Source organism: Salvelinus sp. IW2-2015, unplaced genomic scaffold (assembly GCF_002910315.2).
Source record: "Salvelinus sp. IW2-2015 unplaced genomic scaffold, ASM291031v2 Un_scaffold5126, whole genome shotgun sequence".
Taxonomy (NCBI): Eukaryota; Metazoa; Chordata; class Actinopteri; order Salmoniformes; family Salmonidae; genus Salvelinus; species Salvelinus sp. IW2-2015.
In genome coordinates, this window is record NW_019946392.1 from 22,383 (window position 1) to 36,075 (window position 13,693).

The window sequence follows — 13,693 nt, forward strand, 5'->3', positions numbered from 1 at the left end:
ATTCCGCTAATGCTAGTTAGCATTGGCTCACGAAACTACCTCTAACTTCCTTCATACTGGACACAGAGACATAATAATATCCACGAGTTCATCCGACTCTGGGGAAGTAGATAAAGGGACAACATCCCGAAGTATCCCTTTAAGGGGGCRGTTGATTTAACAACTATATGGTGTATATGAATGATACTGTTGTCATTTGTCCAAGAAATGCTAAACATGTTTGTACTTTCATATATGTGATGCAGGACATAAGCAGTGCGTTTATACATTTGTGATCGATGATAATAAAACTAACAATTTAATCGTAGTTCTGTGTAATCTGAAGTAACTCTGTGTAATCTTGATTTATAGTCCTAAATACTGTCCCGTCCCTCAGGTGAGAAGCCGTTCTCTTGTCCAGAGTGTGGGAAGAGCCTGAAGAGGAAGTTTGATCTGAAGAAGCACCTGTTGACTCACTCTGGAGTGCGTCCGTACCCCTGTCCTCACTGTGACAAGAGCTACACCCGCCGCACACACCTCAACAGGCACCTACAGAAACACTCGGCTGAGCTGTTAGCAGCAGCATTGTAGCCAGCATCATTTGCCCATGGATGGACATCTCAATAGTATTCTGTCCTTGAAATAACAATGGGCTCCCATCACCAAGATTCTGAATTCAGAGACTAGAGCAACAGAACGTTCTGCCTAAGATGGCAGGGGGACGCAATGTCTCCCTGCTGGTTGAGTTAGATTGACCGAGATCATGTGACCTTTCCTGATTCATTTTGTGTTAATCAAGAATATGATTTCTGTGTGGTCTGACTGTAGTCTGTCATTATCAAATAGACCTAAAGCCATTTCTGTCTCCTGATTTTCTATGTTGCGGCCTCATTTTTTTGGTGAAACAGTTCATTATAAAATAGTTGACTGATGGGTAACTGTTGCCTGAATAATGCCTCTTCAACTTATATCCTGTCTGTAATTCAGTTTATTTTCTTCTGTGCTTTGATAAAACCTATCCCAAGTTCTACCAGTGTGTTGGCATTCTTCTTCCTTACCTATGACTGCTGGTGGTTATAATATACCCTTATAAAGTAATGTTTCAGGCAGCGTAGTTCAAATCAATTGTATTTATTGTAAACAAATTTGGTGATAATACATAAATCCTATATTTACATTCCAAAAGAGATCAATTATAAACAAATTACAAATCTGAATATTGTACTAACATTTCATCTCCATGGTACAGTATATAATTGAGATGGGTACTAAAGCAAAATATGCAGGAACTCAATGACATCACCATAGTTATTTAGCATACTCAATGACCCCATTATTTGTGACACTAGCCAACTCATGATTTATTTTCATTTATTTATAAAGTAAATGAAAATACACATTTAAAATTAAGGCAAGACCCCAATGCTGCCACCGTACCAGAACCTCCAAGAAATTCAAAAAAACTGAGCAATTCTCTTCAGGTTACTGGTATGTGGTCAAGCCTAGATACATTACACTGTTTACTTATGTGGTCAACCCTAGCTGCATTACACTGTTTACTATGTGGTCGACCCTAGATTAGCATTACACTGTTACTATGTGGTCAAAGCCCTAGCTGCATTACACTGTTACTATGTGGTCGAAGCCCTAGCCTGCATTACACTGTTACTATGTGGTCGAGCCCTAGCTGCATTACACTGTTACTATGTGGTCAAGCCCTAGCTGCATTACACTGTTACTATGTGGTCGAAGCCTCTAGCTGGCAATTACACTGTTACTATGTGGTCAAGCCCTAGATACATTACACTGTTACTATGTGTCAAAGCCCTAGATACATTACACTGTTACTATTGGTCGAGCCCTAGCTGCATTACACTGTTACTATGTGGTCAGCCCTAGCTGCATTACACTGTTACTATGTGGTCGAAGCCTAGCTGCATTACACTGTTACTATGTGGTCGGGAAGCCCTAGCTGCATTACACTGTTACTATGTGGTCAAAGCCCCTAGATACATACACTGTTACTATGTGGTCGAAGCCCTAGCTACATTACACTGTTTACTATGTGGTCAAGCCCTAGATACATACACTGTTACTATGTGGTCGAAGCCCTAGATACATTACACTGTTACTATGTGGTCAAGCCCTAGATACATTACACTGTTACTATATGTGGTCGAGCCCTAGCTACATTACACTGTTACTATGTGGCAAGCCCTAGATGACATTACACTGTTACTATGTGGGTCGAAGCCCTAGCTACATTACACTGTTACTATGTGGTCGAAGCCCTAGCTACATTACACTGTTACTATGTGGTCGAAGCCCTAGCTGCATTACACTGTTACTATGTGGTCGAGCCCTACTACAATGCACATTCCAGCTCAAGTGTTTCACACCGGCATTACAGATGAGTCAACCCAAAGTGTTTAGTGGTAAAAACCCCTTCAGGCGTCATTCCTTAAAGCAGCATCAGCATGAAACAAAAACAAAGCGTATTCCCTGCCCGTTTCAGTAAAAAGCTGAGGATGGGGCTAGAGAAATGTTAACACTCAAATTCATAGACACGGCTAAGGAGTAACCATCCATGATTATCAACAGTTATAGTTTGAACCATATTTTGAAGCTGTTTATAGTGTTTTGTTTCCATGTACTTTGTTACAAACATTGGAGTAAAACAAGCTTATATATTTTGGATCTGATGGGGTACGACATTTGAACTAAGCTCATGATGAATGATTATATTCTCCAAGTACATATTAAAATTTACAAGTCCAAAAATGGATGTAACAACTGCAGATTGCCCTTTAAGGTAGAAGATCACATGTTACCTCAAAATACACTACACTGTAGCGAACAACATTCACTGTTTCATTGAAACAACTACATCTGCCATACATACGATGCAAATCATTTCTACGTAGACTGTCTGACTGACAGTGTTTCTGGACAGGAGATCACATCCTACTGGCAGCAGAACGGGCCTGGTAGCCTTTCCCCTTCAGGATACGCCGCACCTAAGAGAAACAACCAGAGGCACATATTGCAATACCGTCCCATCTTGTTGAAGTGTGTGTGTGTGTTTTTGAATGTCTGCCAGTCTAACACTTGAACTTTTGTGTATTCTTCATGTTCTGTTTTACTGCGTCTCTGTGTTTGCGTCTTAACCAGGCCTTAATAGTAATTGATAAAAGGTTCTCAGTCGACTTGCCTGGTTAAAGAATGATTACATGATAGTAAAACAACACATGGGAATATTCCCAAGAAGATAGATACAAACACCATTAAATGCTCCCACAGAGGGAGGGTTCAACTGTTGCTGGTATCTTAGAGATTTTTTTCCAGCAATGGCATCAACGTAGAACCATGCTGTACTTTTGTACCCTGCACGATCATGGACGGCTTACACTCTTAGAAAAAAAAGGTACTATCTAGAACCTAAAAAGGTTATTCGGCTATCCCATAGGAGAACCCTTTTTGGTTCCATGTTTGAACCTTTTTGGTTCCAGGTAGAACCTTTTTGGGTTCCGTGTAGAACCATTTCTACAGAAGGGGACACCCGAAGAACCATTTTGGGGCATTATTCACCTGGTCTCCGACGGGCCTTCAGCCACCAGCTGGGCAGGCTGCCATTCTCCAGGTCTTGGAGCTGGGGTCAGCCCCTCTCCTCATCAGCAGCTTCACAGCATCTACCTGAGTCACGCGACCATGCACAGAACTGGCAAAGTGCAGTGCTGTGTTTCCACTGAATGACTGGTAGACAGAACTCATGTTAGAGGGTTTAGTTAACTTACCTCCTGATGACCAAAAAACAATGAACAATGGAACTGTTTGTCAGCTCAGATTTGAGCCAGCACGCTGATAGGTTATCATGTACGTGTGTTTTCCAGAGAGAGGCGATACCTCACCTTGACATTATGTTACTGTAGCAGTATCTCACTTTGACATTATGTACTGTAGCAGTATCTCACCTGACATTAGTACTGTAGCAGTATCTCACCGTGACATTATGTACTGTAGCAGTAACTCACCGTGACATTATGTACTGTAGCAGTATCTCACCGTGACTTATGTACTGTAGCAGTATCTCACCTTGACATTATGTACTGTAGCAGTATCTCACCTTGACATTAGGTAATGTAGTAGTATCTCACCTTGACATTGACGATAGACAGAGAGTCTGGCTGGTCGAGGAAGATGCGTAAAAGCTCCACATTGGCCTCCTGAGAAGCCATGTGCAGGGAGGTGCGGCCACTTTTATGATCCTGTTGGAAAAGACAGTACGGTCAGACTGTATGGAATGGGCTATGCTGCCAAAGAATGATACGCAAAAATTATAAATGAAAGATTCTCAACCTCTAGCCTGGTTCCAGATCTGTTTATGATGGAGTTGACAACGCATCAGACAGATTTGGGACCAGGCTACTCAAACTCACCTTAGTTGCACAGGAGGCTCCCATGAGCAGCAGTGTGTTGACACACTGCCCCAGTAGCTTCCTTCTCTGAATCAACTCCACCACCCCAGGGACTGGGGGGTGCCGCCATATGGCCCAACTCCTGGACAACCGCATTGTGAGACCGGACCGCTGTCTGAAGAGGAGTTAGGCCTGGAGAGAAAAGCAGGTTGAAGCATTGGGGAGTGATTTATTTTGCCGTTATGACGATTAAATAATGTTGACTGTCGTAGTTTGTGACTCAGCCTTGGGTTGAGACACAGGTTGCCTCACCTGTTTTATTGTATAGAGGATTATGAGCAATCCTGACAGGTCATAGTTCTGAGCAACTCTGACTCACCATCATAGTTGACTTCTTCCACATTAAGCTCCTGTCCTTTACCCTTCAGAGCTCTTTGGATGGTCTACGGGAAGAGAGAGCGTGTGAAGGAAAATGTTAAACAGGGGATAAAGGGCAGAACAGGAAAACTTTTGATTTAAATTTACACACACACACACACACACACTTGTGTTAAGGTACAACTGTGGAATTAGCTAGTCATGGTAAACATGTCATCGCTAACGACGACAGTGTCAATGTTTAGTTCTAGAGATCTAAAAGAGATAGTAGATGCCAGCCATTCATTGTTGAGTAACAGATTAATAGGCGTTAATGATTGGGAGGTTAGCGTGCCATGTTCTGTTGACGGTTAATGTTTGATAGGCTGGGAGTGCATTTGCCTCTTATCAGAAGCACATCTGTTGTTAAACCAGTTTTTCGAAGAAAGGGGATTTTGTCCCAGTGTGTTTTGAGGAAATGCTCTGTGATTGGCTGGCTGTATATCTGTTATGAGCCGATGAGGAAGTCACTGCCTGCGATCTAACCCGATACAGAACAACTATCGCTATGGGACACAAAAAAACATTCCAAGTCAGGAGGAACATCAAACACAGTGAGACAAAATTCCAATTGAAAGATAAACTGAAAAGGTCACAGTTTATCACAGATATCAAGATGGTAAAGTTTCAGTGAGACCTATAAATCCATTCATTGAGTCATGAGCCAAATTTGCATAGATTCTTATCAAAATGGCATCAGAAAGTTGCTGACAGATCTCTTCTGATTGTGCATACAGCACCTGAGTTCCCTACACTTTTTTGTATTTGGGCATGAGCGTGCAGGGGGGAAATCATTCTTTCTGCCTTATTACCATATACTGGAAGCCTAAAACAATCGACCATTGACAACCAACCTGTGGTTTTACTTCTTGTAACTAGCGGGGGTAAAATACCCTGAAAACCAAGGTTGCACAGTCCAGATGATATAGTGTATCAGACTATGTTCAAGTCATCTGGTGAAGTCATAAATGGATCGTTGTTCAGGGTGATCATAAACCTAGCTTTTTTAGTGGCATATTTCTTCAGAGTGAGGAAACAACTCTTATCCCATAGTGGAGAATGGAGGACTATTCATACATTAACAAACACAAGGCTCCTGATAAAAACGTTAACTTTGTTTGCTGTGATTGGCAACCAGTGTTATTAAAAGAGAGAACTCCCATCCCCACGGCTCAGTGTTTTCCCTGACTTCTCTTCCAACCACTATTTCCTTCCTCTAGTGCCAAGATGTTGATTAAAGTTGCCAAACCCTTATGTATTATAATAATAATAATAAGAGAAACAGAGATTGTGTTCAACAATCATCATGTTTTCAGACCTTTCATACCATAGTCTCTGTATGATGAGGTATGTTCACTTTAGTTGTGAAAACCCGACCCTAGGCAACACAGCGACTAGGATGTGGTTTCAACGATGGACTCTATTGGCAAAGAAGAACTAAGTCACTGCCTACATTGATAAGGGGAAAAATACATCTGGGGATTTGCCTCACAAATCCAGAGGCAGACATGTCAGAACAACGTGATTCAAAACCAAAGTTTGCAGGCACAACCTTTGCAGTTGTTTTAGTTCAGGTAGATGATGCAAACTAGCCACTTGTGAAATGCACTCATTAAAAATAACCTCTGTGATCTCCATATTGCTAGCTACTATTTAGTATTTTATTCAAGCTGATAAAGTAGTGACGTAGGCAGTTCCTCTATACCAAAAGAGTCCATCACTGAAACCAGACCTTAGTCACTGTATTGCCTACACTGGTCTATGTGCATGACACTTCCCTGACTTAACTATCTTTTATTTGTATTTACTTTATTTAACCTTCATTTAACTAGGATAGTCAGTTAAAGAACAAATTCTTATTTCATAATGAGGCCTGCCTCGAAAAACCCTCCCCTAACCCGGAAAACCTCCCTAACCCGGCCAAACCTCCCCTACCCGGCCAAACCCTCCCTACCCCGGCCAAACCCTCCCTACCCGGCCAAACCTCCCCTACCCGCCAACCCTCCCTAACCCGGAAAACCCTCCCTAACCCGGAAAACCCTCCCCTAACCCGGAAAACCCTCCCCTAACCCTCCCCTAACCCGGAAAACCCTCCCCTACCCCGGACGACGCTGGCCAATTGTACGCCGCCCTATGGGACTCCCGATCACGGCCGGTTGTGATACAGCCTGGGATCAAACCAGGTTCTGTAGTGACACCTCTAGCACTGAGATGCAGTGCCTTAGACCGCTGCGCCACTGAGGAGCACTGGGTTATCTAACTGCTAAGGTTGACTGACTGCAGTGATGCCTCAAACAGAAGTTGTGAAATACAAGTTATAAGGCCAGAACATGACATGGTCAGTTCAAATCCACAGCCCCTATTCATATCACATCACACTCTTAGTATGTGCCACAGTGGGAAGTCAAAGACCTGAGAGTGAGAGCGTGGCCCTCTCTGCACACACATGCAGAGGGGAGCGCCCCAGCAGTCAGTGGTGTTGATCTGAGCCCCTGGACCAACAGGTCCTGCACTATCAGATGTTGATTGGCTGCAACGCTCAACTGAAGGGCACTCTGGGTACAAAACAAAAGACAAAAAAGATCAAATGTTGAAAATCCTCCTTTTCAGATGATATCCCAGTTGTAATCATAACTGCACCCTTGTGACCAATTCCAAATCAACCCATAGCCACTAGCTCCTAGGCACTAGTCTGTGTGTGTGTGGCAGAAGTCTCTGGGGCTAGGGGTCCATTTAGAATTGGGCGTGAGGATGTATATCCTTACCTGGCCATTGTGCTCCTTCATATCCAGCATGCCGACAGTAGCCATCTTGCTGGCCAGCACATAAGCTAGAGCCCTTCTGCCCTGTGCCACAGTTATGTGCAAGAATCTGGCAACACAGAGATAAAACAATCTACACTAAGATAAAAGGGTTCCAAAGGGGTTCTTCGGCTCTCCCATAGGAGAACTTACTTTGGTTCCATATAGAACCCTTTTTGGTTACAGGTAGAACCCTTTTGGGTTCCATGTAGAACCCTCTGTGGAAGAGTTCTACTTGGGACCAAAAGTGTTCTATATGGAACCAAAAGGGGTTCATCAAAGGGTTCTCCTATTGGGACAACCGAAGAATCCTTTTAGGTTCTAGATAGCAGCTTTTTTCTAAGGTATAAATGTCTGGCAAGCATAGGTCACATGATGGATTAGAACAGTGGTCACTAACATCCTTGTTCCTGGAGAGCTACAGGGTGTGGCAGGTTTGTGTTCAAATACTGTGCTAGGCTGGAACAAAACCCTGCACACCCGTACCTCCCAGGACCAGAGTTGGAGGCCACTGGGTTAGAAAAATAACTGAGTTGAGTATGCATAGTGGCTTAGACTAAAAAGGCAAATGTATACAACGGGTTGATGAATACACCAAAACTGACGTGTCTCCATCATTATCCTGGCTTGTGAGCATCTCGGGGTGAGGCCTGCCAACTTCTCCTCTTCCTGTTGTATCTGCCATTGAAAGAAGGACATCGGCTCCCCTTCAGCAAACTGAGCCAATGGCCAAACACCCTTTGGGTTAGCGGGGCTATGAAAGGCTGGGGGACATAGGAGTTTCCATTGCATGTGGCAGTGGGTTTGAGGTAGAGGGACTGATAGTCGATGAGGCTGAAGGGTCAGGGAGGGTCTCTTGTGGGAGGTCTCTGATTTCATGGACTCATATCCAAGTTCCATGAAGTCAATGTCCAGTGTGCTTCCCTCTGGAGGCTCAGAGTCTGAAAGAGAAGTGGATGATAAATACTTAAAAAGGGGTCATCTGCAGTCGATACATCCGTTTTTGGACTTATAAATGAACTGTATGTACCCATTGATTTTTTTTGAAATTTTATATTTAACCTTTATTTAACTAGGCAAGTCAGATAAGAACAAATTCTTATTTACAATGACGGCCTACCCCGGCCAAACTCGAACGACACTGGGCCAATTGTGCGCAGCCCTATGGGACTCCCGATTACGTCCGGATGTGATACAGCATGGTTAAACTATCATTTGATATCATGGATGGTCAGTCCTTACATCCATAGCTCAGTCTATACATTTGAGAGTGGTTACATTTCTCCTGTGCAATCCTCAGAGGTTTAGAACGAGAACGCTTTGTTATTGTTTCAACTGCTGATTGGGATTGCTGCTAACTACATTTCCTCGATGAAAGGTAAACAATAAGGAAGAAAGATATTTGTAGTTGGGTTCCTTCCACTCCCTCAGTTCACTCCAAAACAGCAGCGTTTATATGAGACACACATGCGAAACCTAATAATCTATATGATGATAACATTGCCAAACTGTATTCCTAATTTTGAGTTCTGGAATAGCCCTCAGGGTGGAGGCGGTAACTCTGAGTCTCACTGGGGTTTACCCGGAGGGAACTGAGCAAGTGAAGTGACATCAGACTACACAGAAAGGAGAAATGGAATTGGGCTACGGATTGAAGTGGTCTGTCATATCACACAATATAGTTTGTAGCTATAACAACGTGAACTGCATGAGAGTTTGTGGTTTTCACTAGTTCTTCATTAGCTAAACCAGAGGAATATCCCTGGATTTATTAACCTGGGTCTATGAAACCAATCCTAGCCTGAACACAAAGAACGTGGGAAAAGTTAGAGGGACTCACTTAAATAACGTTATAACCAAAAGCATACAATTACCAGGATTCCTTTGCAGTAGCAAGTCTTTTAGCAGGTGAATCGGTTATCAAGCTGAAGTCCACAGTCCTCTTATGCCCTTGAAGAAGGGAGGTCAACTCTACATGATAACCAACAAAAAAAACATTTGCACATGATATTATAATGTGCTGTATCTACAGTATTTCTGGATAATGTGTGTCGATAAACGTTAATATTACCTGTGTATTCTCCCTCAGAGTGTTGCTGGACATGAAGAAAAACAGAGATATGAAAATATGGACAGATATAAGCTAAATATATGCAAGCTAACCATAATATTTACACAAACTAGCAGAACAATAACATCATTTAATTTACCTGTACATTTTGGTTGCAAGGCGCTTCTGCATGATGAGTTCTTTCACTGTTTCTTCACCCGCACACCTTGGAAACGGCCAAAGACTGCACCTCACTCATGGAACACTCTGCAACAGGTATAAATAGGACCGATGAGAATCTTTGATCCAAGACAAGTTTGAAATAAACACTACTTTGATTAGTTTGCTATTGAGGCAAAAGTGTTTGTGTTGAATTGGTTGTTAAAAGTACACTCAGCAATCCATAAAATGTTACTTTGCAAAAAGCCCTTGATGATTTATATATCTATAGTGGTAGGATACATGAATACAGTTCCTGGAACTCTTCCTGCCAAGTTCAAGCACAGGAGCTCAAATACTCCATTGTATTCAATAGGCGTGGAAGCTACAAAAAGAGGCATGTCCATATAGTCGTTGAGTTGCTTGATCTGCACAGAGGATTAGATCTCATTATGTCTGGAGAACTGTCTCAGAACAACATCAGAATGTCAGGTATTCTAACGACTCAGAAACACACCTTCATACTGCAGTGTATAAAGAAACATTCTAAAATGGGCAAGACGACCTGGAACGCGACCTTACACTTCCCCGATTCCCCACTGTTATCTACAACATTCACCAAATGACACTAACTGTTTACTTGCCTCTGCCATTCAAATAGCACAATTGATCTACCTTGCGCTTCCATTGTACAGAGCTATTATAGGTCTAACTATGATTTAGGGTCTAACCATGATCAGTGGTGTAAAGTGCTTAAGTAAAAAAATACTTAAAACTACTACATAATCGTTTTGGGGTATCTGTACTTTACTTTTTATATTTTTTGACAGCTTTTACTTTACTACATTCCTAAAGAAAATGATGTACTTTTTACTCCATACATTTCCCTGACAGCAAAAAGTACTCGTTACATTTGGAATGCTTAGCAGGACAGGAAAATGGTCTATTCACACACTTCTCAAGAGAACATTCCTAGTTATCCCTACCGCCTCTGATCTGGCAGACTCACTAACTACATGCTTCGTTTGTAAATTATGTCTATGTGGGAGCGTGCCCCTGGCTATCCGTAATTAAAAAAATAAAAATAAAAAAATCTGGTTTGCTTAATGTAAGGAATTTCTAATTACTTATACTTTTACTTTTGATACTTAACTATATTTTACCAATTACATTTCCTTTTGATACTTAAGTATATTTAAAACCAAATACTTAAACTTTTACTCAAATAGGATTTTACTGGGTGACTGACTTTTCTTGAGTTATTTTCTATGAAGGTATCTTTACTTTTACTCAAGTATGACAATTGGGTAATTTTTCCACCACTGCCCATGATCAGTAATCCTCCGTGTCACTAACACAATGTTCTTTTCGGTGTTCCAGAAGTAGGCTAATAAGGAAGTAACCATTAACTTCAATAATACTATTGATAATATAAAGTAGCCTGCCTATCATTATTAACACAATATTCTGCTTAGAGGAAAAGTTAACAACAATTCAAATATGTATATTGATTTCTAAAAGTAAGGGTTTATTTTACCGTTGTGGCACGTTCTGCAGTTGGCGGAGTCGGGCTCCCAAAATTTCCCCAGCCATCCAACTCTTTGGCGCACAAGAGAGAGTTGTTGACTCCGTTGCAGGTGAGGTATCCTGGTAAAAGACCCCAAATACACGGGGCTCGCACAACAGTCCCTGGATGCACAAGATTCAGGCCGTTCTCGATAATTCTGTCGATTATCATGTTGCGCTCAGAGCTAGATCACTATGTATGCACTATCAAGAGTTCTAATGGAGTTTGTTCCCGTTTGGATCATGTGACTACTGTACCTTCAGGAGCGCACAAAAGCGAGCGCGCTTGTAACCAACTTGAATTACGCATTGGCGCGTTCCAGATCTGCCCGAGGACGTTCTACAAAAGTAGCCTATACCGGAACAGAGCAAAGCTGAACAGAGCCCATAAATAGAATAGAATACAATCTTTATTGTCCATTTTCACAGAAGTGGGCATAAAGTCACCATCCCACCTCTGACACCATGTGAGCCAAGCTCACAAGATGTAGGCTAGACCAAAGAAAACCATTGAAAAAAAATGGTCAGTTCAACTAATACAATTGTATTGGTCACATGCACCGAAAATCAACAGGTGTAGACTTTACAGTGAAATACTTATGAGTCCATTCCCAACAGTGCCGAGTTAAAAGTAAGACACATTTTTGCTAAATAAAAAAGGAAATAGTAAAACAATAAAACACATATTGAGGCTGTATACAAGGAGTACCAGTATGGAGTCAATGTGCCGGGGTACGAGGTAGTTGAGTAATGAGTAATACAGTATTACCTGTGGTAAGGGTAAAGTGATAGGCAATCAGGGTATATAATAACAGTAGCAGCAGCATATGTGAAGTGTGAATGTGTGTCTATGTGTGAGTGTGTGGTTGTGTGTGTGTTAGTTGGAGTGTCAGTCTAGTATGTGAGCATGTGGTAGAGTCTAGTGAGTGTGCGTAGTAGAGCCAGTGCAAGGGAGTCAGTGCAAAACAATGAAGGTGAATAAATAATAAAGGGGTCAGTGTAGATAGTCCAGGTGGCCATTTGATTAACTGTTCAGCAGTCGTATGGCTTGGGGGTAGAAGCTGTTCAGGAGCCTTTTGGTCACAGACTTGGCGCTCTGCTACCGCTTGCCGTGTGGTAGTAGAGAGAAACAGTCTATACCTTAGGTGGTTGGAGTTTTTGACTATTTTAGGGCCTTCCTCTGACACCGCCTGGATAGAGGTCCTGGATGGCAGGGAGTTTGGCCCCAGTGAGGGACTGGCCGTATGCACTTCCCTCTGTAGCGCCTTGCAGTCAGATGCCGAGCAGTTGCTATAACAAGCGGGGATGCAGCCAGTCAAGATGCCCTCAGATCCTCTTTAAGAGCTGAGGGCCCATGCCAAATCTTTTCGGCCCCTGAGGGGGAAGAGGCATTGTCGTGCCTCTTCACAACTGTGTTGGTGTGTTGTGGACCATGATGAGTCCTTAGTGATGTGGACACCAAGGAACTGTGAAGCTCTCGACCCGCTCCACTACACGCCCCGTCGATGTGAATGGGGCTGTTCGGCCCTCATTTCATGTAGTCCACGATCAGCACCTTTGTTCTTGCCCACATTGAGGGAGAGGTTGTTTATCCTGAAACACACTGCCCGGTCTCTGACCTCCTCCCTATAGGCTGTCTCACCGTCATCGTGATTAGGCCTACCACCGTCTCGTAGTCGGCAATCTTAATAATGGCGTTGGAGTCGTGCGCGGCCACACAGTCATGGGTGAACAGGGAGTACAGGAGGCGACTGAGCACGCACCCCAGACCCTCGTGTTGAGTCAGTGTGGTGGATGTATTGTTGCCTACCCTCACATCCTGGGGGCGACCCGTCAGGAAGACCAGCATCCAGTTGCAGAGGCAGGTGTTCAGTCGCAGGGTCCTTAGCTCAGTGATGAGCTTGGAGGGAACATGGTTGAACGCTGAGCTGTAGTCAATAAACAGCATTCTCACGTAGGTGTTCCTTTTGTCCAGTGGGAAAGGGCAGTGTGGAGTGCAATAGAGATTGCTGATCTGTGGATCTGTTGGGGCGGTATGTGAATTGGAGTGAGTCCAGGGTTTCCTGGATGGTGGTATGGATATGAGCCATTACCAGCCTTCAAAGCATTTCAGGGCTACAGATGTGTGCTACGGCTTGGTGTTCTTAGGCACAGGGGACTATGTGTTTGCTTGAAATGTTACGTAAAACCCTCACAAACTTTTACAGGTGCACAATTGAGAGCATCCTGTCGGGCTGTATCACCGCCGTACGGCAACTGCACCGCCTGCAACCGCAGGGCTCTCCAGAGGGTGGTGCGGTCTTCCC

At 43.1% G+C, this 13,693-nt stretch overlaps 2 protein-coding genes across 13 annotated transcripts; both read right to left on the bottom strand.

Annotated features, from left to right (window-relative positions):
- Positions 1 to 1,094: 1,094 nt before the first annotated feature.
- LOC139022479 (NF-kappa-B inhibitor zeta-like) lies at positions 1,095 to 6,702 on the bottom strand. Of its 12 annotated transcripts, none has more exons than XM_070441907.1 (7): positions 4,774 to 6,698; positions 4,416 to 4,586; positions 4,134 to 4,244; positions 3,568 to 3,732; positions 2,219 to 2,996; positions 2,090 to 2,145; positions 1,095 to 1,481 (listed from the first exon to the last, which is right to left on the bottom strand). In XM_070441907.1, exons 2-4 carry the CDS (start codon positions 4,548 to 4,550, stop codon positions 3,586 to 3,588), a joined length of 393 nt encoding a protein of 130 aa, XP_070298008.1. In that variant the 5' UTR covers positions 4,551 to 4,586; positions 4,774 to 6,698; the 3' UTR covers positions 1,095 to 1,481; positions 2,090 to 2,145; positions 2,219 to 2,996; positions 3,568 to 3,585. The 12 variants fall into 12 exon arrangements, 9 of the variants coding, with proteins under 9 accessions (XP_070298008.1, XP_070298007.1, XP_070298006.1 ...); XM_070441906.1 differs by having other exon boundaries at positions 2,055 to 2,145; XM_070441905.1 differs by having other exon boundaries at positions 1,806 to 2,145.
- A 128-nt stretch (positions 6,703 to 6,830) lies between these two features.
- On the bottom strand, positions 6,831 to 10,172 carry LOC112077987 (NF-kappa-B inhibitor zeta). Its single transcript, XM_024144365.2, has 7 exons — positions 9,823 to 10,172; positions 9,684 to 9,708; positions 9,487 to 9,583; positions 8,218 to 8,553; positions 7,577 to 7,682; positions 6,922 to 7,366; positions 6,831 to 6,871 (listed from the first exon to the last, which is right to left on the bottom strand). The coding sequence occupies exons 4-6, from the start codon at positions 8,295 to 8,297 to the stop codon at positions 7,193 to 7,195; spliced, it is 360 nt and encodes a 119-aa protein (XP_024000133.1). The 5' UTR covers positions 8,298 to 8,553; positions 9,487 to 9,583; positions 9,684 to 9,708; positions 9,823 to 10,172; the 3' UTR covers positions 6,831 to 6,871; positions 6,922 to 7,192.
- Positions 10,173 to 13,693: the final 3,521 nt, after the last annotated feature.

What these genes read in the sequence shown, in the direction of transcription:
- LOC139022479 (XM_070441907.1), bottom strand. Translation starts at nt 4,550, where the DNA reads ATGCGGTTGTCCAGGAGTTGGGCCATATGGCGGCACCCCCCAGTCCCT. An exon ending in GAGCCTCCTGTGCAACTAAG is followed by an intron (nt 4,245 to 4,415) that starts GTGAGTTTGAGT and finishes CTTTTCCAACAG; the next exon opens with GATCATAAAAGTGGCCGCAC. An exon ending in TGTCTATCGTCAATGTCAAG is followed by an intron (nt 3,733 to 4,133) that starts GTGAGATACTAC and finishes TCTGTCTACCAG; the next exon opens with TCATTCAGTGGAAACACAGC.
- LOC112077987 (XM_024144365.2), bottom strand. Translation starts at nt 8,297, where the DNA reads ATGGCAGATACAACAGGAAGAGGAGAAGTTGGCAGGCCTCACCCCGAG. An exon ending in CAGGATAATGATGGAGACAC is followed by an intron (nt 7,683 to 8,217) that starts GTCAGTTTTGGT and finishes CTGTGTTGCCAG; the next exon opens with ATTCTTGCACATAACTGTGG. An exon ending in TGAAGGAGCACAATGGCCAG is followed by an intron (nt 7,367 to 7,576) that starts GTAAGGATATAC and finishes TTTTGTACCCAG; the next exon opens with AGTGCCCTTCAGTTGAGCGT.